We start from the raw sequence: 26,244 nt of genomic DNA on the forward strand, positions 1-26,244 counted from the left end.
ATTCCCCTGACTGTAACGAACCTTGTTCATGCAGCCCGCTGCTTCTGAGCTGCAAGTCTTGATCAATACATTTGTTCTGTTTTCTCTGGTCTCACAGCACTGTAAGCCATGCCTACACCAGCACAGCATTCAAGACGGCAGAAACAGCTCCGTAAATTGGAACAGATGATACTGAGGCCCCACATCTGCACAAGGTGTGCTTTGGGAGGTTTAGTCTGGCATGCTATGCAAATGCTGCGGCAATGCATGTGGTTAAAGCCTTCGGGGAGGGGAAGCTGCCCCACACAGCCCTGCTCTCTCAGCTGTGGTCCCTCAGGGCAGATCCTGGGAAGTGTCATGCTGTCCCTTTGCCTGTCTCACAGCTCACAGGGGATGGCAACACATCCTCAGCCCTGCTAGAGCCCCACCACCACTTCTAACGGGTGGAAGTAAGCCTGTATTTGTTCCTGCTCAGGCTGCTTCGGAGCAGTGCCGTGGTGGCTGCTGCTCCTCCCCACTCCAAGATGGCAAAGCACAGGCAAAGCACAGGGGGAAAAGCCGTATGGACAGCCAGCAAGATGAATCCCTTCTGTCCAGTTTAACATATTGAGGCACTCGCCCATACAACCTTTGCAGTGCTCTAAAAACATGGTGCCTGCAGACAACGGCAGCACTGAGGGAGTTAAGGGGCTCAGGCTCCCAGGTAAATGCCCTGTAAATGCTCTCTGGCCTGATCGCCCCTCCTCTACAGCCCCACACTTCTCCTCCCTGCTCCCTCCCACTTAGAGGGCAAATAGGCACTAGATACACCGTAGAGGTAGCAGCAGAGTATTGACTGCTTGCCGCTAGGTCGGAAGGACCACTAGCATCCTTCGTTCTCTGCATTTCTCAGTGGCTGGGAAAAGACAGGCTGCTGTGTGAAAGCTGTGATTATTGCCGGCTCCCACCGCCCTCTGCCCTCCCAGCCCCATCACTGATTCACGGAGGTCAGGCTCTTTCCTGCCTCGTGCTTTTGATCTATAAAGCTTTGCTTGTCAGCAGGACCCTGCCACGTCTCTGCGCGTTTCCAGTATGCTGGGGGAGCCCTTCATGAATGTCGGTTTGCATTTGGTCCTGGGCCTGTTAACCTTGACCCCCAGCCCCAGCATGGGCTATGGCCATTAAACCCAGCTGTCCGGGCCTTCATTGCCACGTGGACCGTTTCCGCAGCGCTCTGGTGCTCGTGGCTTTCTGCTGGTGGGGACGGCTGGGGGATGCAGGTCTGCACAGCAGCCATGCATGTGCTGGACAGGCCCGCTGGCACCACAAGCCCCCCCGAGCGCCTGTGTTCCCCAGACACTGCTCACCTTCGGGTGTAGCTTTCTCCTCGCAGCCTGCGCTGCGGCTAGCTTTTTCTAGAGGGTAAAGCTGAGCCCAGAGCTTTTGCAGTGCCTTTTGGCAGCTCCCCTCACCGAGCAGGGTGCACCTTTCTCTTCTCTCACGGCTTCCAGTGCACGTATTGCTGGGAATCCTTGGGCTGTAGTAGCCTTCTCTGGGTTTGCCAGCCGCAGCCTCCTGCCCCTCCACATCTCTCAGCTGGGAGCGTGTCAGGCTGTGGCAGGCATGAGGAAAGCCCTGGTCCCACATTAAGGTGTGCCCGGCAGCACATGGCAAATGCCCCAAGAGTTTAGAGAGATGTTGGGTACTGTGCAGGGGCAGGTGGATGTAGTAAATGCACTGACACAGCAGGACTGCAATGCTCCATCCTCCTGGAAACCACTTCCTTAGAGGTCAGCACCCTAAAATACCTTCGGCTGTCCTGCGTTCTGTACCTGGGCCACGAGCAGCAGCAGAAATGCTCATGTGCCTGCAAGGAAGCAGCCTGCTGATGGAAACTGAGGCTATAACAGCTTAGCCCCATGGGCCTTAACATCTTTACTTCATCCCACCCAAGGATCCAGCTCAGATACTTCATGATAAATGGTCTCGGAGGCTGTTTCACTTGCCTTAGTCTCTTGAGAGGTTTTGGTTGCCATTAATTCTGACTGGTTCTTCCAGAGCTGCTGCTGGGACGTGTGTCTTTACACTGCCGCAATCCATCCCCGAGGGCCATTTGAGCAGCAAGAGTCTGGGAAGTTCAGTGTACAAAAAGAAAATCACCAGCAGCAGCAAGGGAAGCACCGTTGTGGTCACAGCAGAGCTAACAGCCAGGGCCACTGGGGGCCGAGTTATCTTTCCACACCAATGACCTAAGAAAACAGGACAGCATTGCGGGGAGCTGCCAGGCCGCGCAAGCCTGTCTCCATTGCGGACCAGCTCTGCACAAACAGCAGCACGGCACCGCCAGCAGCAGCCTCTCCTCCCGAAGCGAGGGAGGGGACGGGGGTGCTGCCGCAGCCCCTGGCCAGGGAGGGTGAGCAGCCGGTGCCCGGCACTTCAATCCTGCTGCTTCCCAGCTCACTGTGTAGGCAAATGGGGTATTCTCGCTCCTGCCAAACTCATCTGTTTGGTCTGTCACACACCTCAGCCATCGCCCCTCCTGCTTATCTCCACTCTGGTTAAACAGCCCGACACCCGCAGTGCCTCTGCAGGCTTTGCTGGTTTTCTCGCATGTCTCCAGACCTCTCTGTGCGGGAGTTGGAAGGGAACAGGCACGCAGCTGACGTCCCAGTGAGGCTTACGTGGAAAGAAGGAAGACACAGTGATTATATTACACGAGGATGATGAGAATAAATGCACACAGGTTAAGAGGACTTGGTAGTGACACTTGTGAGCCACTGATTGCTACTGTTCAAGCAGGGCCATGGTTTTGTTCACTAACATTTGCAAAGGCTCTGGGGACCCTGCAGAGTAAGAGAAAAGCATCGTGATGCTGAAGGCTGTTCTTGGCATAGCGCCTTGCTCAGTTTCTTTCCTCCCAGACTGCAGATGGGCATTTTCATGCTCTTGCAACCTGCACCCAGCACAACAGCATTCAGTCATTGCTTGAGCTTTTCTTGCGCTGGTAACTCAGCTGCTCCAACTCCCCAAATAGCCTTCATGCTGCAGCTGAAGCCTAAGACCTGGGTGGGAGAGCAGACACAAAATATTAAGTCAAAAGCTATCTTCACTTGCAGCTATTGACATAGGGAGGATGGGGGCAGCTCATGTCAGCTCAGCCTGGTGGATCAGGCATAGACAACCTGCAAATGCTCCACAGTGTTTAAGGATTCAGGATGGAGTGAGAGGTTATTCAAGGCAGGTGTTTCAGCTCCAAAATGAATACATGCAGCTAAGTCCTCTGCATTTTTCACTCAAGTGTATGTGTGAATGTATTTCAAGAGCTAGAGAGACACATTAGGACACAAATAGAAGTTAGGCCGCAAGACATTTTGAGAGGATGCCTGGTTTGATTATTAAAAATGAACAGAGTCAAGCACCATGCATTTTCCAACAATGTTTATTTGTTTTCTGTAGCCCACTGACACAGCTGGATCTGGCAATGGAGCAGATTCTTTTTTCCTTAAAGTGTCTATGTGACATTAAGTCAAGGCTAACACTGTAGAGTCAAAGGCATTTAGAGAGGGCAGCAGCAGAAGCAATGAGAGGTGTTGGGAGGAGGCTGTACAGCAGGGCAAGAGGGGCAGGGAGCACCTTCCCTCCCAGTGCCACAGTGGCGACAGGGTGCAGATAGGCATATAATCTTTTTGGTTATCTGTACCAGACAAACACAGCACCATGCAACACAATCTGCAGCTGGAAATGGGTGGAGAGCAGGATATGGATAGTTATTGCAGTCTGCTTTTTCAGATGCGATGTGCCTGGGAAGCGCAGCTGCCCGTGGCAGGGAGCAGTCTGATGAGTAACCAGGCTGTCAGCAGCTGGGACACAAGCTCCCGAGTGGCATTTGCTTGCTGAAGGGAACCACAATTCTCAGGATGCATCTACTGGGATAGACCTCTCCCTTGGAGCCAGATCCACTCTGCTGCATTTCAAATGGAGTTCAAGTATCTAAAATACCGTGTAAAGAGCCACCTATTTTCTTCACAGGAGGTGGACTACCATGGCGTCTCGTCAGGTTAAGGTTCCTTCCCAGGGTGCCTTCCCTCCCAGCTCTGGCCCAGACCTGCACCTTCCATGGCGACTTGCTGTCCAGCCTAGCTGAAGCCAGCACTACCTCAAACATCGTTTCTCTTCTAAAGGAAGATTGGAAGAATACCTTCTCCTGAGCACTCTGCTGCTAGCAATTCCACCCACCTCCCACCCTCCAGCCCAGGTCCCACACAGCCCACCGCCGCACGCTGTGTGTGCTGTATAGCTGCACACAGGCACAGAGGCTGGGCCATGGGTGCAGGAGGGTGGCACACACACAGGATCACTCCCTTTTACTTTGTTTCACCCTGTCACAGACCTTCCAGCACCTGAATACTCCTCTGCCAAGTGGTTCCTTCACCCCAAGCAATCCGCACAGCAGCAGCCAACCCAGAAGTCTCCATGGTGGGGGGCGACTCGTGCACCCCAGTTTGCAGCTGGGACCTTTGCTCAGCCCTAGAGACTGGGAGAAAGGCTTTGGAAAGGCGGGCTGGCTCCTGCAGCCAGCACCATGCCCTTGTCTCAGCCAGTTACTGTACAAAATGGACAACACACACACATTATTTACAGCCTGTTTTTCACATGATGGAGCAGCTCTTGGCTCGGTCTTTCCTGATCTCTGTGTCACTCAGTAAGTCCGTCCTGCCAGGCATCTGTGATGCCCGCTTCAGTCCCCGTTTGGAGTTGCTGCGCTTCAAGTTCTTGTGCACCCTGTTGACCGAGGCAAGTGTGGTCACATGAAACACATCCCGTACGCTGTTCTCCGACACCTTGGAGGAGCACTCTGCATAGGCCACTGCCCCAATCTGCCGTGCCAGCGCACTGCCCTGCGGTCCAGAGAGAGTGGGAGGAAGAGGGAAGACGGTTAAGACACCAGCGCTCTGCAAGGAGCATCCTTTCACATCACCGTCAGCCCTGTCTGTGCTGGCAGCCCTATCAGAGCACCGCGGCACAGCCGGGAGCGGCTCTCTCACAGTGTTTACTCATCACCTCTGTAAATAAAGTGCAAGCATCTGTGAGAGCACCAGGCGTGAGGGTGGCCTCCCAAGCAGCCAGCCAGCCACGGGACCCTGAATCACTTGCACTTTCTCACTAACGCGGTGCCACCCCTGCAGCTGAGGGCCTGGACAACCCCTCTCACCAGGACAGTCATCCGGGACCCCCTCTGCACGACACGGAGCCAGGCCCAGAGCAGCCCAGAGCGCAGCCACCCCTGCGCTGCACCACAGAGACTGGGTCTCCGGGCCAGCCTGGAGACACTGCTGGGTCCGCTGGTGGCCGCAGCAGCCCGGCAGCAGACCCTCAGACCCCCCCGCTGTGGCTTGCCCCCCCCCAGCAGTGTTGCCCCAACACAGAACCTGAGCAGAGAACCCAGAGCAGAAAGAGCTGCACTGAACTAGGAGATGCAGAAGCACAACACTCCCCTTTAGCCAGTCCAACTTGTCAAATCAGGCATCTCCACCACCTTTGAGGAAAGACTTTTCAGCTACTAACCAGGAGGCTGCTCAGCAGAGCATCAGGAATAAGTCAAGGTCTGCCAGAGCTCGGGAAGAGCTGTAAGCATGAGCAGCCCAGAGTCCATGAGCCAAGATCAAACCAGCTTCAGACCAAGACCTGGGCACAGTGGGTCATTTGCTGCTGAGCTTCCTTGTACTAGTAGGTCCTGCAGAAAAGTCCCCACCTCACCTCCCTGAGCCCTACGGGGACGGCTGCTGAAACACACCTGCTCGTGCGTCACAGGGATGAGGCGCTGCTTGGAAAGCTCCCGGAGCGTGTTCAAGTCCGTCCGCATGTCCAGCTTGCAGCCGACCAGCACAATCTTCGCATTGGGGCAGAACTCCTGAGTTTCCCCTTGCCACTGCAGAGGAGACAAGAGGGAGAAGGTGCTCAGGGGCTGCTGGTGTACCAGACACTTCAAGAGGCCCAGTGGCACCTCCACGTCAAGTTAATTTTGGCAGCAGGCAACCTGCAAAAGGGTCAAGGTTGGAACAACAAAGGCCATCACAGGGTCTCAGCTCGTCGCTCCCAGCCCCTTTCCAACCAGGTCAAGAGCCCCGTCCAAGATGCCCCAGCCCTGGAGGGAAGGACAGGCCAGGAGAGTTGTGCCATCGGTTCCTACCAGACAGCATCATCCAGCCAAACGCCTCCATGCCTCACCACCACAGCAAGAGCCCACGAGTCTGGCCCATAGTTTCTCCCGCTTCCACCAGCAAACGGCACTTCCCTCTCCCACAGAGGAACGACAACGGCAGCATCCCGGGGTCCCAGCACCTCCCGACCCTCAGCACGTGCCGCCAAGCCGCCCTGGCCTGGCTCGTCTCCGCACAGGACCTGGAACTGGACTACTCAGGACTGCTACTGGTAGCCACTGCAAGGCCGCTTTTAGGTCTCCTGCCTCGGACCTGTGGTGCCTGGTGCCAGCACTGAGGCTGGTTTTGGGCCCGCTGCAGCCTGCACGCCCAGATTTCAGGAAGAGGGGGAGGGGCACGGGCAATGGTGGTCACCATGGTCAGCAGCGGCTCTCAGTGAGGACACAGGCTGGAAGCAGCTCTGGAGACTGTGCTGAAGACGGGAGACACAGCAACAGCCAGCTTTCGGTGTTCTGAATATAACATGAGGCTCTAATGGCATCGGATTTGGAAAGCAGACTTCAGAGGCCAAGACCGTGTGCTCTGGTGTGCGTGGCTTTTCCAAACAGGGGTCACAGCTGTTCAGAGACTGATTAGCTCATCAGGGCGCTTTAATGACTGCCACAGGCAAGGATGGGAATGGTCGGAGTGCCTCTCGGATAACTTTATGCTCACTAGTTCCAGATACGCCCTGCAAACCTGTTAAATCTAAGCTGCAGTTCCCTGCGCTAGGCCACAGGAGACCGCTCCTGGCTATGACTGTGGAAAAATAATGACCACACAGCCTGGTGCACAGATCTGGGACTCCAAAGGTCAACCTTGCTGGACCTTTTGAACCACAGTCAGTGGGGAGCTCTTTGCACAGCACACTCATTATTTGTTTATTATTGGGAGCCACATGTTAAAGACATTAAGACATTCAGAGTGTAGCTACAGCCAGGGAAATAAAGAATTGAAGCAATGGAAGGAGAAGAGAAGGTTAGGGCAAACACCCACTTCCTTCGCACCAACGGTCCCTTTCAGAGCTCCAAAAATGAATGCCCAATGTGCAGCTAAGCGTCCGCAGCAGTAAATAAAACCACTACCTGTGACCTCCCCCAGGGGAGACCTGTACAGCCCCACCAGCGTGTCAACACCCTGGTTACTCATCTAGTGTTTCTGAAGGAGGAGGCAGATGATACACAGAGATTACTCCCGGCTAAAGATGTCACTTGGAATTAGCAATTTCCTGCTACGCTAACTGATGGTTAAGTATATACCCTAGGCAATTAGAAGAAGAAAGAAAACCAAGCCCACAACCCAGTGTCCATAACCTGGTGGGGAAAGGAAGTGCCAAGAATGACCCAAGTTTCATTCAACCAGTATCAGACCAAAGCAACTGCAAAGTATGGAAAAATCTTGTTTTCCACCAGGAGATGGGCTCAGGTATCTTCACCATGAACCCCCCTTCGCTGCTGCCAGGGACATTTGCCCACCAGGACTCACACACATCCCCAGCACCTGGGCAGCACGCCGGGCTGCACAGCTTCTGGGAGACTTCTGGCATCAGAGCCACACAGCGTCAAGAGCTAACACACCCACAAGAGGAGGATGATGCAGTTCTTTCGGAGCTGGAATTCAAGCACCCTAATTTCCCTGAGGGATGAAAATCCTCCAAGGGATTGAGCTATAGGGTCTGTTCTTACCAGGCAGAGGTTGTGGCTGTCTGTAATGACAGAGGGCTGCCCGGTCTATGGAGAGAGGTGCGACCCTCTTCTCACAGGACTGACACCTTAGGGGCCCTAAGATTTGCTGCGCTATCAAGACTTGTCGGAATTAAGGCACCACCCCACGAAAACCTGCTTTGTAGGAAACGAAGAGCTGCTTGTTTGCATTCTCTCAGATGGCTCCTTCCCTGCAACTGTACATGCTGTACAGCAGCCCAGGCATCAGAAGGGCAGCAATAATAAAAGATTTCCTCTGCTGAATTAGCATTTTTGCCTGAGGCTTGAATAGGGAGTGTTATTTTCCTTATTCGCCTGATATCAAATGCTAAAACCCATTTCAGCTTCACGGTGTCTTAGGAATTTTCCTCACCTCCATAGGCTGCAAGCCTCCACCAAAGGAAACAAGACATCTACTCAGAGCCACTTAAGAAATCCCCTGTGATTTAGGGTTTATTTTAACTCACCATATAAAAAAGACATTGCCTAACAGTACTCAAAGCATCTGTGAGGCTGCACAGGGAAGACCTTGCACTGAGCAGTGCGGACTCACATGAAGAGTGTGCAGAGAGACATAAATAAATCCCAACCCCAGCTAATTATTAATAGGTTTGCATCTCATTAAGGATAAGTGATTTGCTTGCGTTGTTATGCTGCTGACTCCCAAGCTGAGCAGTGAATTCTTTCAGTCCACATGAAACACGCCTCCCTCCACCCAGCACGCTTGGTACCCAGGACCTGCTTTGGAAATGAACACTGAGCCATTGACTGCGTTATCTGAAGGGTCTTTGTCCCCTCACCAGGACACTTCTGAGATACAGACCCACTTCTCAGCTCTCCCAGCAGCTGAGCAAGAGGCACTTGCTTCAGCACAACATTTGGCAAAATGTGGAGAGGCCAAGAGAGCAGTCAGTACAACGTGACTTGTTCAGACAGTGGCCAGTCCAGCCCCGGCAGCCTGGGGCTCACTGGGGAGAACAGCTACAGGAATCACTATTCTGTAGTGCTTTTCATGCCTCGGTGTCTCAGAGAGCTTCACAAATGAGATGCCAGTCAAGACTTGCCTCTGGGACAGGATGCAGCCACCAGTGAGCTCTCTGCAGCTTTGCTGACACCACAGCTCCCCAAATTTCATGGAAGGAAGCAGGGGACAGCCAGGATCAAGGGATGCGAGTGTCCAGGACGCCATTTACCATCTCCCCTGAGCAGCATCCTGAGTTGTTGGACTTCATGCCGTCTCGGAGGAAAGCCTCTCATGGGAACCTCTCCCTGGGTGCCACCTACTCCCCCAGAGCGTGGCAGGCAGGGACCTGCTGAGAAGCCAGCCCGCGGTGCTCCACAGCGTATCCCCAGCCCTGTGGGACTCTCCTTGCCAGAGGGAAATATCTGCTTTGCTCAAAGGCACTAACCTGCAGGTAGAAAACTCTCGGCTGCTAACACAGAGCATGACCAGTCAGCTCTGCCAGGGCAGACGGTGTTCAGGGCCCTGCGTGCTATCCAGTCCGGTGGCATTGCGCCATCTCATTTTATTCATTCACGGGCTTGATATTCAGTGCCACTGCTCGTTATTCTTGTTGTCAAGCTATAGGGAACTGATTGCTGTCTTTCTTACTGTGCAGACGCTGAACTGAGGGGACAGCCAAAAAAACTGAGCTCTCTACTTGCATGCAAACAGGCACCAGGGGCTACTTCTCAACTGCTGCAAGCAATTCATAGCACACTCGGTGGTGGTTTTGCTAACGAGAGATGCACAACGCTTCCCAAGGTCTTAATGAAAAACAGAACAAATGCCCTACATTTCTCTCTGTCCCCACTTTTGTATGTGTGCATACACACAGACCCCACACACATGCTGCAAGCTACCATGAGCTACCCCATTCACTGGGCTCCTTTCAAATGGAAATATCTCGCTTTCTGCACAGACCACGTAGGGATCGGCAGCAGCCGACCATCCTCATCTGAGCACGCACGCTCCAGCCAAGGCTTGGCCACAGGGCCAGAGCTTTTAGCCCTGATGACAGCCTCAGGGAGCCGGGACCCCAGGGCGGCTCCACGTGCTGCTGCAGAGGACCCATCTTGCCAGACGGAAGGCAGGCCAGGCACTCACCTTCTTGAGCACACTGTCCAGGGTCTCTGGGCGGCTGATGTCAAAGCAGATGAGCACAGCATCCGAGTCTGGGTAGGCCAAGGGACGGACGTTATCATAATACGCTGAGCCTGCAAAGAGAAGCAGGAGGAGAGTGGTGAGCAGAAAGTCTCATCCCACTGACTACTTGCTACCTGAACGGGCAGGCTAGGACCCGCAGCCCCCTCTGCCAGGCAGAGAGATCTTTAATTCCAATAAGAACTGGAGACATGACGCAAACTGCTCTGTCGGAGATAAAGGATGTTGACCCAAGCTTTTGACCAGTGACCAGACACCATTAGGTTCAGCAGAGTTTGGTTTGCAGAGGATTTGAACCCTTTGTTTAGGCATAGAAGTCAGAGGTTTTGTCCTTGTGCTCTTACATTTATCCCTTTGCAGAGTGGAAATAAATGCAAGTTTTGCATCCCTCTCCCTCCCTAGTAAGCATCTGGCAGGTAAGAGGCGTGGAGCTGCGCTGCCAGGGCGTGCTGGCTCCTTGCAGAAAAGGGAGCTTGGAAGGGCTGGGATGCTGTAGAGCAGCACATGCCTCTCTCCACCCCTCGCCTATGTATCCTGTTACTTGTCATGCGGTTGCTGTACCACTAACGGTGGAAAGGTGTGGCTGAGAGAAGACAGGGAATGCTGCTGCTATTTTTTACCCTCTCTTGCTATCTTTATACAGGAGAGCTTGCTCACACAGATTGTGAGAATTTAAGACAGGTGAAGAAAGAACTGCCTTTTGCTCTGGATTTGTGCTGGAAAAAGTCAGACAGATTCTTTTTGGTACATAAAAGATGTGACAGGATTTGGTGAACAAGCTACAAATTGGAGGGGATGATTCTGTATTCTGCAGGATTTCTCAGTGAGCAGGCAGAGAGCCCAGCCTGAATCCTGCACAGCTTCTGCAGCACACATGCACGCAAGCACATGCACACACACACACCCCCCTTCGATGCAAATTACAAATTTCAGGCATTAAAGTCATTGTCCCACAATGTTTTTATTTGAAGTGCATTCTGTGTGCGATTGTAGATGCCTCAGTAAACAGTAATGGAGCAATCAGCTCATTGCTACTTAAAAACACTGTTTCGGTTTTATATTTGGCTTTACAATGGCTTAAACTTCCTGGAGGGATGAGAAGCAGATGTTTATTTATGAAAAGGGGAAGCAGAGACACCAGAGTCCTTGTTGAATCTGCCTCCTCTGAAAGAAGGATCGCCCACCCCGAGGCCAAGGAAGCCGGACGCGCTTCCTGCCGTGGCCCTCGGGACACCCGGACCCAGCACTTTCCCACCCCGGGAAGGAGGGTGGAGCACCCAGCCCGGTGTCAGGTGGCTCCTTGATGAAGTTCAGCACCTGATGAATTATGGATGATGGTGGCTTATGTTTCCGGGAGGATGGGAATCTGCCTGGGATAAGCGTGAGAGGAGAATAGGCTGATTCTCCACAGGGGCTCCGACCCTGGCTCTTGTCTGCACGGGGGCTCACAGCCGATGTACAGCACAAGGGGGGTACAGCCCCTCTAGCACAGCTCTCCACGCCAGGTGCTTTGCAAACACCTCAGATCCCTCTGCAAGACTCAGCCAGGAGAGCAGACCTGGCCGCGACCGCTGCTTCCTCTGCCCAGAGCCCACACGGGGCAGGCTGAGGGATGAGATGTGCTGTCTTCCCAAACCCTACCCAGCTCCAGAGACTGGCCACCCACTCTCCCCTTGACACCAGCTCACAGCAAGATACCAACGGCAGCCACCAGTGGGGCCTCCACAGCCCAGAGCTCAGGGCACGCTCCAGCCAGCACAGCCCCAGCTGTGCCCACGCAGCCCCCACCACCCTCATGGAGCCTGGGGCAGGCACCCTGGGATTCGATGCACGTTTGGATTCGCAGCAAAATCGGCTACAGGTATCTCACGGACAGCCACACTGCTGCCAGCCCGCAGAAGCAAAGGCACCTGCACCCCCTACTCCCATCGGTGAGAGAAGCCGCAGTCCGGGTCCCTGTCTCTGCAATGTCACTGGGAAGAGAAGCAGCTGGGATCCAGCACAGAAGAAACAGACCCTGATCTCTGCAGAGCCCAGCCCTCTTCCTAGAGGGAAAGTCATGTTCCCTGCATGGAAAGGAGCCAGTCCCTGCAGTGCCTTGGCCAGCTCTGGTGACAGGGGATGCAGGCTGCTGCACAAGGAGGCACAGTGAGCCAGGGCAACCCTACATCCCGGGCGTGGAGATTTCTGACCTCGCTTCGGGCTCAAGCTGCTTCAGCTCACGGCTGGCAGAGCTGGCACCAGTGAACCGCTCCCTCCCATGCTCCTGCAGCACAGCAAAGGTGACCCAGCTCCCGCTGAGGACAAGGCCGCTTTTGAAGGCAGCACCAAGCTCAGTAGCGCCGAGCTCCCCTTCGGACTGAGTTTTCAGTCTTGCGCCTGGTGTGGGTTTACCGGATGGGATGCGAGATCCAGCACTGATCTGCATGCTTGGACTTGCTGGGTCCTTTATCCAAGCCGTGCCCTTTCCCCCATGCACATAAGGGTATCTGCCTCCAGACAGGGGCCCCCAGCACGTGCTGGAGGGAGGCATTCCCACACACATCCTCTCCCTGCAGCTCCTCAGCTTTACATAAACACTGCAGATAAATCTGCCCCCTCCCAGCCCAGGAATGCTCCTTTTGTAGAGGTGGTTTTGGCTCCATTCAGCACAGACATTGCCACAGCAAACTGTATCATAGCAACCCGCTGCTCCCCTCAGCAGCCAGCCAGCTCCTCGGCGGAGAGCCTGCACGCCGGTGCGCAGCAGAGCACGGCCCCTCGCTCATCCCGCAGAAACTCCGCCGTCCCCACCCCGGTGCCAGGAACTCGCGCTCTCACCACCTGGGACCGCGGGAGGAAAGACCCCCGTGCTGGCGGGAGGAGGTGGGGAAGGGGTGCACGAGGTCAAGAGCCTCATTTTCTTAATGAGATCAAAATCGTCTTTGTATTCATTAACTTTCTGCTCCAACTCCAAAGTGCAGGAGCAGCCCCTGGCACCTTCGCTGGTAGTTAACTCACGGCCTCGGCTGCGGAGGCCTCTGGCCCGCCCCAGGAGGCTGATGGAGACCCATGGCAGTGCTGCCCAGCAGGGCAGGAGAGCTGCTGTGCTCCAGACTTAGGTTATCTCCAGCGTTCTTTGGAGATGTCTCTACTGAATCAGGAAAATCTGTTTGGGGGATTATTATTCTAGTCTTTGCATCTATTACTTTTTCATTGAGTATGACAAAAAAAAAAAAAAAAAACAACCCCAAAAAAACCAAAACACAAAAGCTTCAGTTCCCTCAACTCCAGGTCTTCAGTTTTACTGATTCTGAGCACTCGACACCTTTCAGATATTTGAGCAAGACACCCCAGAGACCCACAGTCTGGCACTTCCGAACACACACGCACCCGAGGCTTGTGTGTCTGCAGATCCAGCCTTCCTTTACTGCATGAGTCATTCTCCCGCTTGGCACCCAGGTTCGCAAGAAACAGGACCTATATGCATCTGTTCATGATTAAAGAGAGAAAATTGGACCAAGCCAAAAACCAGCTTAAAAATAAAATCCACGTGGTGGTTGTCTGAAATTCAGGGGCAGATACAGCCATGAGTAGCTCCTCTTTCTTATCAGCTGGCAACCCCTTGAAATGCCTGGCACTGTGACTCAGAGACGCCGCTCTCGGGCAGGGGACCGAAATGTGCTGTTTCATCTATACCAACATAGTGTTAATCTTCATTTGTTCCTTATTAGCTGTTCTGAGAGATAATGAGCCTCCTCACGTGGGCACCCTCCATCCAACAATAAGCACGTTATAAACCAGGAAAGTAAATATGCATGCAGAGCCACGATCTGCTCTGCAAGGGGCTCCCGCAACCCAGCCAGCTCTGGCTTGAAACAGAGACGAGCACTGCCAAGACCTAAATTTTTCAGCATCGCACTTGTCTCAGAGGGCTCACTGTAAACTCTCCCCATAGAGCCAGCAACGCTGCGGCGCATGCTGCTTTCTGCAGGGACAGCCAAGAACATCCTTCACAGAATGAAGCAGAAATTCATCCCAGCTTTCTGGAGTGCTGCATCGACAAACCCGAAGAGCTTCGGGTTACCTCCCCGCACAGCGGTGCCGGACGAGCAGCGGCCTTCAGAGACTACAGAGGGTGTTTTCTTTGCTAGGCAAATCCCACCGCCAGTTCAGCCAAGCTTTTGTCCCAAGGACAAAGCTGTCAAAGCAGGACCAAGGTGCAGCTGTCTCAGTATCCTCTCCCTGTGCATGGCAAGAAGCCTGTACCAGCTCTCAGCCAGCATCAGACACAAGGAGACTCCGCTGACAAAGGGTCCAAATCACCCTCCGCCAAGCTTCACCAGCCACGTGGCCCTCCAGCGCTTCCCAAGACAGGGGCTCAAACCCTCTGGAGCTGCTGTGTACCAGCAGGCGTGCTCAGTGTTTCCTGAGGTTAAGCAGGGCTTTCTGGAGCTGAATTCACAGCTCCAAGTGGCCTTTTGTTGCAAAGAAATTTATCTGAGCGACTGCTTACTAGAGGCGAAGACCCTGCATGCAGAGGCATGGCTCTGAGCCCCCTTCTCACCTCCCCAGGCCAGGCAGGGCTTCCTCCGCGCAGCTGCAACAGAGGTCTGGCGTGGGAGCAGGACGCTCACCTTCAATCACCGCATGCTTTCCCCACGCGAGTGCTCCGGACTTGGTTAGTATTACATGAGGTGCTGGTGAATGTAACGGCTTTCATGATTAGTTGTTCCTCTGCCAGGGCAGATGATGATGAAGGTGTCAATAATAATATTATATTTTATTTATGTCACACCTTTAAGACTGAAAACAAAATCTCTGTACAATTCACAGACAGGCTGGGCAGAGAACCCACCCAGCTGCTCTGACTGGGTCAGACTGCAGCCGTGCAGAAAGCTGCCGCTGGAGACGGGGACCGCAACAGCCCAGGCAGCTTCTGGCCGTGCCGGCTGGGTGCCCCCCACCCCTGCCCCCTGCCAGCTGGGCCCCCCCCCCCCACCCCTGCCCCCCCCTCAGCTCCACCGGAGGGGCTGAGCGCCGGGGTAAGGCCTGGAGCCGGCTCTCCCAGTGCAGGCAGCCATTTGCATGAGAAAGGCACACATCCCCTGTTCCAGCCCGGCTATTGTCTCCTCCCAGGGCCCATCGAGGGGAAAGCATAAAAATGCCGGACTGAAAACCTGGCCGTGAATGCAGGGCCAGAAGCGGCAGCTGTCCCAGACACCCCGGGCCAGGGAGGCGAGGCCAGTCCCCATGGTGAGCCCGCAAAAATCTCGGCTGGTTTTGAGACATCCAGGACGCTCCAGGGCTGCCATTTCCTCTGCAGATGCAACAAGAGGGCACGGAGTCACCCGAAAATATTTCCCACTGCTAGAAAAGGGGAAATCAGCCCAGAGAAACAATGGCAGAGTCTACAGCAGAGGGCGAAGAGGAATTCAGCCTCAGGGAACACTGGAGAGCAGCAGTTAAACAACCCCAGAGGTCGTGCCCGGTCCCTTTGTCCGACTGGGGACAGACTATGAAAGAAATTTTTCTTCTGCGGTCCTGTTACTCCGCTTAGCTCCACCACGCAAGGGCCCGGGCAGCACCTGTGGGGACGGGCAGGCCACAGACCCGGCCCAGGAGCTCCCCGGCTGAGCAGGCGACTCGAAGGGCTCCGATCTCCCTTTTGAGGACGAAGCTGCCCGTGCTGCCACGTCACTCGTGGGCGCTGGCAGCCGCCGTGCCCACGGCCACCCCGCGACATGGCCCCGCAGCCTCTCCCGGGATTCTGGGGGTGCAGCCCGCTCGCACGCAGACCGAGACGTCTCCGGCAAGGCTGGAGGCAGGGAGCAGGGCCGCCCGGAGCCCGAACAGGCTTCTCCGCAACAAAGGCCTTCGCAGGGACGATCTCTCGCTTGGGAAGAACCACAGGTGTGGTAAACGCTGCAGACAGGGGTCCCTGCCTTTAAGATTTCACTTGCCTTTATAAAGGCAGAAGGCAATGTTTGAAGCGCAGTAGCTCAGTGTGCCTGGCATACAACAGACCAGAACATGCAAATGCCCTCCTCATTCCCTGCATCATTAGTGCTGGTGGGCTTTATACAGGAGACCAGGAAATTAGCCATTGCAGCCTCCCAGACTGCAATAGCTGCACATCAGGGAGACAATGGTTCTGAACCATCAGGAGTTCAGAGACCGACTTCATCCTCCCAGTGTGAAATCAGACCCTCTCTCCTGAAAGAAAATCAGAGGATTTTTTTGTTTGAAGATTGATAAACCGCAGGAACATTCCTGAGCACCCTGCAGGTCCCCGCTCAGCTGGGGCTCAGAGACAGGTTAAGGATCCCTGACCCTGCCTGGCTGATTATTGTCTGGAAGGGGAGGATAATGTAGATCCCACTGATACAAAAAACATGTTTCTGACACTAATACAGTGCTCATTAGAGTCCAGCCCAGAAGAGTGACAAGCAGCAGAGACAGGAATTAAAGCACTGGTGACAGACTTGGAGACACTGGCAACGATGGGCTCTGGCAACACCGCGGTCCGAAGCCCAGACCTGACAACTCCAGGGTCACAATTACAAAAGAAGCAGCAATTAGTGACATTAGAGATTAAAGTGAGTGGCACTAAGAGCAAAACAGGCCTGGCGAAATAGAGTCAGAGCCGCCATCGTGCCAAGTCCCACTCTGCAGCGAAGACCTGGCTGTTCACATGCGAAATGCCAGGCTGATAAACACGTTCTGCTACCCCTGCCAGCACCCAGGGGCCCTGCGCTGCTCGGGGTTCCCTGGCTCTGCCCACAGCAGCAGCACAGGCAGGCAAAGAGGGCTGTGGTTTCTCTGTGAGAGGCCACGGCCACCACAGCCCAGGGGCAGAGCCTTTACCAGTGCATCCCCTGCACCTTCCCACAGAAAACCCTCCGACGGCAGGCTTTGCCACAAAAGGAGATCCCACCGTCCTTAAGGCAAGGCCTCAGAAAGGTTTTACCCAGGTGAAGGTCACAATTTGTTCTTCGCAAGTTAGGGTGTGACAGAGCCTCACGATGGGGAGGGCCCCAAGTGTCTGACCCTGACAGGCAGCAAGGTCAGGGTCAGAGAGTTGTCTTGAAATGACACAAAGTCCTGCCTGCCAGAGAGAAATTCGGCAAAACAAGGAGGGAGGCATCCCACCAAAGCTGGAGGGAGACAGAAAGCAGCAGAGGGAACTGCCGGCCACTACTGCAACTACGCCTAGTCCAGCCCTCCGAGGGACACCGAACGTGGCACGGCCATCGGCCCCGGGACTTTTACAAGCTTCTCTCATGGCTGGACCATGACATTTCTCTTGCTTGTGCAACATCACTGCAAACCCCTGAAGTGTAGGAAAGGAGGAAACGGTTCCATGACATGGAACAAGCAATCATCTGGGAAGTGCATGACTGAAACAACATCTAATCAGCTTGGACAATTAACCTCTGCTCCTAATTCTTACGATGCACATACAAAAATGAGTAAATTACTAAACAGCCCAGCTGGCATACCTTCAGGACAGACATGATCAGGATGAAGGGAATGGTATTTGCACAGGCTGAGGTGGCATTTCTGGGCCTCTCTCCAGATCTTATTACTGGAAACCTGTCGCTCAGGAGGAGGCTGTTCTGCTGGATTTACTGGCAGAGGAATCCCCAGCTCAGGCAGGCACAGGGTGCTTCTGCCTTATCCAGATCCTGTGCCCTGTCTCACATATGCAGCTCACAGAGGTTCAGAGGAGCCTGCTCAGATGCAAACCTCACTCTGGCAATTGGGAGGCACCTCTGGAAGCTCCTTGTGGAAGTCCCTGCTGGCACCTCTGGGGGAGCATCACTGAGTCTCTGGGGTGGGAGGGCTGGGGCTGCAGAAGCAGCCCAAGTAGCTCATCCCGGCTTCTCACGAGCATGCTGGAAATCACGCCTGTGGCAGCTGACAAGGGAGACAAATAGGAGCCAGAAGTCCCTTCCTGGCACTCTTGCCATGTCACAAGGGCAGTTGGCATTGCCACAACCTGCCTGTCATCCTTTCTATGGGGTACAACAAGAACTAGGAGTGGCAACAGATTCCCACAGCACAGCCAGAGCACGCTCTGGCTTTGGGGAGCAAAGGGCTGAACGAACACAATTATCTTTATGCAATGTTGAACATTTCAGGTTTGCTGTGCATAAGCAGCAGTTCCCTCCCTGACTGCTCAGCTACCAGATAAGGTTTCTCCCCACAGGGAAGGCTGGGCCTGTACACTTGCGAAGTTTAATCGAGTGGAGATTTTATCTTCAGAATCTGGGGCAAAAGGAAAGCTGCATCCATGTCCTCACTGCACACGCGGGGCCCAGGGCGCATGCCAACCGGCTCCTGCAGAGCTCTCCCTCCCACAAAGCCTCCTGCCATCCCCCATCAGCCGTCCTAAAGCACACTAGCAGTTTGGTGGGGCAAGAGGGGCACCCTTGGCACCACGCCGGGTGAGGGCTATCAGAGAGGCAAGCCATCACAGGCAGAGGACAGGGCATCACTGCCCTGCTCCAGGAAGTTTCTGCAGGTCTGTTTATGTGACTGCCTCGATAAGGAGCTTCTGCTTGCCCTAAACACATGTTAAATCAGCATTAAAGCGGCATGGGGAGGTGCCACGGGTGCCACAGAGCAGCCAGGCTGACAGAAGAAAGGGGGAGGGCAGAGTGGTGCCGTCCTTGCCCACAGGAGAGAGCAGATCACCTCCGTGCTGTGGGAAAGGGGTCTGCGTCAGAGCCGGGAACAAACCTACCGCACAGAAAGCCCTTCCTTGCCTACGAGGTCGCAGCAGCCAGCAGGGTGGGCTGGTTGTTGCTAATGGCACCGTTCCTACTCAGCACCCCCGTGACTCCCAGGACATCCCACACCCCGCAGAGGCTGAGCCTCCCGGATCCGTAGGGGAGAAGGGACGGATGCTGCCACAGGGCACGCTGCCCTTGCTGCAGGGAGGTGCAGGAGAAGCAACCTCCATCCCTGAGCCACACAGCATCGCAGCACCCCCGCACCATGCCCAGCCCAGCAAGACAATCCTCCCGGGGACTGTCATGTCATGTCATGTCATGTCTTCTCAGGTCCATCGTCCACCCACTCCAGCATAAGCATTTCTGCTGCTGTTTCTGCTGCAACTCTTCAAACTTCTGTCTGACTGGTTACTGACCTGCCTGAGAATGTGACCCAGCTGCACATATTTTTAGGCTTAACTACGCATTTGTGCTGAGGCAGAACACAAGTATGCTGGTTTCAGGCTCCCGGCCTCAACAGGGAGCATGGGAGGAGCTATTTTGATATGGAAAGGGCAGCTCCACATTTTTTCTCTGCCTCAGAGTGCAAGTGGCATTGAACTCTTTCCAAGACAGAACCTGCTCTTGCACTTTGGAAGAGTGGCAATCCCGGAGCCGCATGCTGGGAATCCAGGCACAGACAGCCTCAGCATCCATGGAGATGCCATCACTAAACTCGGCCCCTTTCAGCTCTCTAATCTCATCAACATTCCTCGGTAGTTCCCCTAAAGAAGGATCTGGTATCGCAGCCTGTAGGTTCCCACACAGGCCACACCAAGGCAGACTGTTTGCTGAGTACAGGCAAAGAGGGAGGCGGAGGGGGATTTGCAACTCAGTGTTATTCTTGTCTTGAAAGCACATCTGCTTAAGAGACAGAAGCCCTGGTGAAGGACTGGCAGCCGTGCAACTCCCCCGTTGTGAGCTGCAGCACAGAGCGGGGCAAAGTGGCACTGCTGAAACTGCCGGCACCGATCTTTGCCGTGTCGCAGGTTGTGGCAGACACCGCGGCTCTCGGCAGCAGTGCATCCTGCTGGTCCACAAAGGACAAAAAAGTCCTCTCCAGCAGCTTTCCAAGACAGCGATGATCATGTGCAAGGCACAATGCCAGGCCTGGGCCTCCCCCTGAGCCACTGGCACAGATGCCCCTACCAGAAACAGGCAGCTCTACTCAGCACCGGGATCTGCATCAGCAAAAGAGGCACCAAGCAGATAAATGGCCTCAGGTCACATCACTGCTCTGCCTGCCTGCACTTTGAGGCCACAGACACAGAAGGCAGGCAGGGCCTCCTGGCATAAAGGGGTGTGAACCAAAAGCAAAGAACTGAGCCCAGGCTGCCATACATAGAGTAGCTTCCTCCCCATTCTTGCTGGAAACAAAACAAAAAACCCACCTAGGTACAGGGCAAAGCCTCAGACCTGCCAGCACTGATGCTGTAGCACCCTGGCCTTGCGGAGGCATCAGCCAGCAGTGTTGCCTGAGCCCATCCCTCCTGGTACCCAGCGCCGGGGAAGGGGCTCTGCGGGGCTGCCGGTGCAGCAGGTGGTGGGCAGGACGAGCAGGGGCGTTGGGCCAGTCCGGAGCCGTGGGCAGCGGGTCCGCTGGCAACGCCCGAGTCACCACGGGAATGCACCGAGGGCCGGTCCCTGGGAAGAAGGTCAGCCGGCGCTGAACGCTCTCGCCGCCAGAGACCTGCTGAGCACTGCAGCAGCTCTGCTCAGGCACGAGACCTCCCAGAACAGGGCAGACCCACGGACACTCCCTGGTCCCACGGGGAACACAGCCATCGCATCACTAAGGAAAACCTACCTGCCCGGTGCACACCTAGGGGTAATTGCACTCCCTTTCACACCTCTGAAGCATGGAAATGAAACTCGCCTACTCTTTGGAAAGCATTGCTAGTGATCACAAAACCATCCACCCTTCCTCCACCTGGCCGCGAGGAAGAAAGCTCTTCCTGACGGGTCTGGGGCACCAGCACTGCAGGTCTGGGAGGCACCCAGCCCTTTGGGAACAGCACTCCCAAGCCATCAGGCATCCCGTCGAACAGGAGTTTTCCCCCGCCACAAGATACCGGCACGATGCAGAGGAGTTGTTTCTGTGCTGAGCACATTCGGCCAACAGGCAGCAAAGAAAGAATTTGCCAGAACAGGAGCACGAAGAGCAACAAAGCACCGTGTCCTCTGTAAGGCTCACAAGCAGAGATGCCAGGGCACGGCAGCCCCCTGTAGCCGGAACCCTGTCCACCCTCTACGGCAGGCAGGCTCCGCACCCCTTCCCTCACACACAAAGATGTCAAACTGCTTTGTAATGGAGGCTTTAGAAAGCAGCATGTAGCACAGGCTTTCAGGGGGACGGGAGGGATGGGACATCCCTGCTGTGCTGTAGAATGGCACCTGCAGCAATTTCAGTCCCACCTCGGGGCACACTGGGGGAGTAACTTAAACAGCAATGAACATGAAATGCAACCGGCACCTGCAGATGATGGACAAGGGGTCAAGCTCAAGCTTGGTTCACTTTTCTCCCTGGTAGGTTCCTAGGTCTACTTCAGGTGTGTAACATCTACTTCACGTCTACTTCAGACAGTGCAGAGTCCTTGCATTTGCCCTGTCGGAGCAGCACAGATTTCATCCTCGTGAAGGATTCTCAGTGCTGGAAACTCTCCAGAGTCACCCTCCAGCCTCAGTAAAACTAATCAATGGACAAAGGGTTAAAAGACATTTAAAGGAAATCTGAGGTCCCAATACAATTTGGGAGCCATTCGGTTCTCCATCACTTCTGTCCACCCCATGGCAATATTTCTCTAACTAGATTTACTGCTTGCTGCTAATGTCATAGCCTGCATTTGCCACTTAGCAGGAGGGGCAAATTCAGCCTGAAAGGCTGCGTTTTCCAACGCACTTACATCCGCCAGTACTACAAGCCCAGGGAGCAGACAACATCCTGGTTTGTACAGAGATTATCAACGGGACTTCTGAGCGGCCAGGTAGGCTGTGGCCACACTCGGTCACAATAAAGGGAGTTTTCCAGGCAGACTGCTCTTGCCCCAACACCCATTGCTGAATGATACTCAGCTCACCCTGTACAGCTTCCAGAGTCTCCGACCACTTTCACAACTGGGGGAAATTAAAAAAAAAAAATTTTTTAAAAATCAACAGTCAGCTCCTCTGTCCAGGTCTCTCTTCTGGTTTCTGGAGGAGGCCTTCAGTTCCAATTATTTATCTAAGAGATGGTGAGTGTTTAAAATATAAGGGGTGATCTTGACAGAAGGAGGGGAGCAGTTTCCCAGCACCTCCCTTCCCGCTCTTGCTGGGATGGAATTTATCATGAACAATAAGCCCCTGCATGCAAAGCTGCTTAAAAGAGACAGGAGGTAGCACAGAGACAAGGGAAAGTGCACCCCAGTGCCTGTCATTCTGCATGAGGAGGGCAATTAGCCACTCTCAATCCCTTCAGCTCAGCTGGTTCAATTTGCTATTGTGCAAAACTTCTTTTACCAAGACTCCTGTTTGCAAGTGTCTCCTAAGGGTAGTGGAAATTCAACAGCAGCTTGCAGTCTACAGCTAGAAATATCAGTTTGATTACTAGGGAAAATTGCTGTGTATTGCTTTGCAGGACTGTTTATTGAAGAACTAGCTCCTGTGTATTTCAAATCAAAGCTGCAACAGAAGGGAATTTATCTGGAAAACTATCTAGCAAACTCTATCTACAACAAAGCTGTTAAAAAGGTCTTACATTTTTCATAAGGAGAAGGGAGAAAGAATCAAAGTCCATTTCCCCTTGGCTATAGAGATAAACATTAGACAAACATATCTTTAGTTGAAAAGGGTAAAAATGAATGCATGACAGCATCAGATGCAGGTATCAAATACATATAAACAGCTTTAAAGACTTTTTATCATGTCCTTTTCTTTTAACATTTGTAAGATCAAAGCCAAACATTCTGGAGAATTCCTAAAAAGAAGACAATGCATCAAACGTGCTTCCGCACCCGCAAAAGGTGAAGTTTTTCACGTCAAATACAGACACTCAGAGCAAAGCCGTTCACTGCCTAACAAAGATACCCCACCCAGTCCCTTTTCGCAGGCTGCAGAAGTCCACAGTTTGGAAACCCCCACAGCCACGGAGATGATCAAGCTGCGCGTGTACGCACAAGCGCGGCCCAGTGACACGTGGGGTCGGCCACCCCCCACTCCCAGCGCACCCTGATCCGCACTCACCCCGTCAGAGCAGCTCCAGGGAACCCTCTGCAGGGAAGGCCCCCGGGTCAACCAGGCTTCGCTGTTACCACGTCTGAGGGACTTCACGCAGGCACGTCAGCCCAGCACCATCCACCATGCAATGACTTCCACGTCGTAGCCACCATTCTGTGCTTCAAGCACAGCTCCCAGTCAAACGCTGAGAGCCAATGCTTCATCCACAGCTCCAGCACCAAGAGCTGCCCTAAGAGCCAGCATCCTTGTGGCTCACTTCACAGCATGCATCGTGCAGGCAAAGCAAAAGACCTCTTTTTGTCTCAGGGAATAAAAAGCAGCAAAAGCAAGGGCTTCTGCGTCAGGAAGCTCCAGAGCAGACTCAACAAACACATTTTACGCGTTAGAGCTAGTCCAAGACTCAGTAAAGCCACTACTCTAGGTAGAGCTGTGCTGATCCTACAGCTGTAATTTGATGGATGTCAAATGACAGCAAGGAATTTGAGTGTACAAAAGAAAGTCCTAGGTCATGTTTTAATTTACTATTGCTCTTGTGCACCGAGAGGACTTCATTTGTCATAAGGACTCCAGAAATTACAGGGAAAGAGCATCAGCAAGCCTGTCATGTACGTACACCGACAGAGCACAGCATTCAGCTACACCATGTGTACACAACAGTCCAAAAAGGTTGTCAGAGGTAAATTAAAAGGTGCACATGAACTTTGCTGGATGCTAATATTTTTATTAGCTCTGCATCAAGCACTTCCCTTGCAACTCACACCTCCACGGAAAGACAGCGTGAAGTTTGGGAAGGGTCTCGGCAGGCCGGGACAGCGGTGCCTTCAGCTTCATGCAGAATCACAACTGAGCACACAAAGAGGCAAAACCAACCCAAGCCAAAAAAAACCCTCAGGAACCCCAGACGCTCTGTCGCAGGGAGTGATGAAAGGACAGCGCATTCCTCCCCAAGGTGAGGTCTCCCTTCCCAAGCCGCGCCTTGCCTCCTCCCCGTTCCTCCCCGGCCTCACCCCGCACCCCAGAGCCGGTTTTGTCCTCGCTCGGCTGTGCCCCTACCCGGGCACGCACGGAGCCGCCCCAGCGCGGATGCAGCACCGCAAGGCAGCGCGGGGCCGCACCGGGGAGGCTGCACGGCGCAGGCTGCAGGAGCAGAGAGCAGAACGCCCGGGGCGGCCATACCTGGACGCCAGCCCGCAGCGGCGGCGGGGCTGCCCGGGACCCGGCCGGGAAGCCCGGCGGCTGCGGGAGCGCGGGACGCAGCCGCCGGGCGCTGCTCCAGCCCCGGCCCCGGCGCGGCCCGGCGGCTCCAGCGAGGGGCAGACCCTCGGCCGGAGGGACGAGCCCGGCCCCGCCGCCCCCCGCCCAGCCCACCTGAGGTGTCCCACATGTTGAGCTCGGTGCGCTGCTTGTCGATCTCGAAGCTGGCCGTGTAGTTCTCGAAGACGGTGGGCACGTAGCTCTAGGGGGACGGAGGGGAGAGCAGAGGTGAGGTGAGGTGAGGTGAGCCCAGCCCAGCCCAGCCCAGCCCAGCCGCGCCCGCCACCGCACCTCGGGGTAGCAGTCCTTGGCGAAGACGTGCAGCAGCGCGGTCTTGCCGCACTGCGTGTCCCCCACCACCACGATCTTGCAGCGCGCCAGGTGCCCCTCCATGGTGCGGGGCCGCGCCGCCCGCGCCGCCGCTTTACCGGGACGGCCCCGGCCTGGCCGCGCCCCCGGCCCCGACGGCACCAACCAGGCGCGGAGCGGAGCCGGCGCTGGGCAGGGCCCCGCCGCCACGGCCGCCCCCGGCCGCCTCCCGCCGGCCGCGGCCCCGGGAGCCGCCCCCCGCCGCCCCTTCGGGGCGTCCCCCCGTCGGCGGCCGCGCCTTACCGCGACCCCCCCCCCCCCCCCGGCCACGGCGTGGGGGCTGGAGCGGGGCCTCTCCCGGGACGGGGCAACGGCCCCGCCGGGGGCTACCCACCGCCCGGCCGCGTCCCGCCCCCCCCCGGCCCCCGGCCCGGCTCCCGCCGCGCCGCCCGCCGCCCCATGGGCCCTGCCCGGCCCCTCCCACCGCATCACGGCGAGAGGGCTCGGGCCGGAGCCCCGGGGCGGCCGGAGCCCGCACCCGGCCGGCGCCCGCCAGCACCGGCCCCCCCCCCCCCCCCCCCCCGCCCCCGCGCTGCCGAGAAGCGCGGGCAGGGCACGGCTCCGGGCCGGCGGGAGGGACAAGGACCCGCAGCGGCGGCCCTGCCCGGCGCGGGAGGTGCCCCCTGCCCGCCGGGGTCCTCCAGCCCGGGCACTGCTAAAGGGCCGGGACTTGTTCCCCTGAGGGAGCCGGCCGAAACGGGAACCCCCGGCACGTTAGCCAGCTCTGCGCGAGTTTTACGACTCCCGTACCTCCGGTGTCCGTGCCCCGGCTGCATCGGCGGGGAGAAGAGCGGTCCTTTGTGCAGGCTGCGCCAGCCCAGGCCTGGCTGCACAGCCTGCTGCAAAGAGGGCAGCGTTTTCTGCTTTCTGTTCCCCCCCAGGTGCGGACGGTGCATCTGTAAATTACAGGCAGTGATTTGAATTAGCAGAATTACTGAAAAAGGAAAGGCTCCTCTACTGCTAATATTTTGCTGGCCATATTGCAGAAAGATTTACTGTAATGGCAAACTTTCATTTGTCAGAGACAAGCTGTCTGTCACAAAATGCAGTACAAATAGAGACAATGAAGACAAAGCAAGTCTGAAGAAGTGGAAATTAAAATGTTTTGGCAGTGAAACCGGATTTATTAATGGACTGAGGGGGCAGTTTGTTTTTGCTGAAATCGCTGTCATTTTTCATATATAAATACTGGTGCTGTGCATGAAGTAGGGATGACTAAAGAACAGAGACATGGTGCAAGGCATGGTGCCATACAGGTACCCAGTGGTTCCGAGTGCTGCTTTGCTTTCTGCTGGGCCTGCCAGCCAAGCACCGGCTGGGACATGTCAGCCTCGGTCAGCGTGCGCTTTGAAGAGCTGGCTGCCTGCGCTCCTTTGCGTGGGCATGGGCCACACGGGTCCCGGGTCTTGGGATGCATCCCCAGGGCAGGGGCCAAGTGCAAGGGGGGCTGAAGGTGTGTTCTGAGCACATTCAGCTGGTCAAACAAGAATTCAGGTCCCCCCCTCATCTGATCATCACATACCAGGCAAGACCTCGGAGCAGAGGGGATGAGGCTGTCCTGGGATCACAGTAGCGTAGCTCGCGTCCTCACCTGGTCCGACTCCTGCATTATATGGTCCAGGAAACTG

At 55.3% G+C, this 26,244-nt stretch overlaps 1 protein-coding gene across 1 annotated transcript; it reads right to left on the bottom strand.

Annotated features, from left to right (window-relative positions):
• Positions 1 to 3,381: 3,381 nt before the first annotated feature.
• Positions 3,382 to 24,773, bottom strand: RND2 (Rho family GTPase 2). Its single transcript, XM_075523210.1, has 5 exons — positions 24,539 to 24,773; positions 24,362 to 24,449; positions 9,969 to 10,078; positions 5,753 to 5,887; positions 3,382 to 4,856 (listed from the first exon to the last, which is right to left on the bottom strand). Exons 1-5 carry the CDS (start codon positions 24,638 to 24,640, stop codon positions 4,608 to 4,610), a joined length of 684 nt encoding a protein of 227 aa, XP_075379325.1. The 5' UTR covers positions 24,641 to 24,773; the 3' UTR covers positions 3,382 to 4,607.
• Between the last annotated feature and the right edge of the window lie 1,471 nt (positions 24,774 to 26,244).

The sequence above is a fragment of the Mycteria americana genome, chromosome 22 (genome assembly GCF_035582795.1).
Source record: "Mycteria americana isolate JAX WOST 10 ecotype Jacksonville Zoo and Gardens chromosome 22, USCA_MyAme_1.0, whole genome shotgun sequence".
NCBI lineage: Eukaryota > Metazoa > Chordata > Aves > Ciconiiformes > Ciconiidae > Mycteria > Mycteria americana.

Coding starts and splice junctions, on each gene's coding strand:
- RND2 (XM_075523210.1), bottom strand. CDS start 24,640: ATGGAGGGGCACCTGGCGCGCTGCAAGATCGTGGTGGTGGGGGACACG. Junction 5,888..9,968: donor TGGACAGTGTGCTCAAGAAG/GTGAGTGCCTGG, acceptor TCTCCTCTGCAG/TGGCAAGGGGAAACTCAGGA. Junction 4,857..5,752: donor TCCCTGTGACGCACGAGCAG/GTGTGTTTCAGC, acceptor TCTGGACCGCAG/GGCAGTGCGCTGGCACGGCA.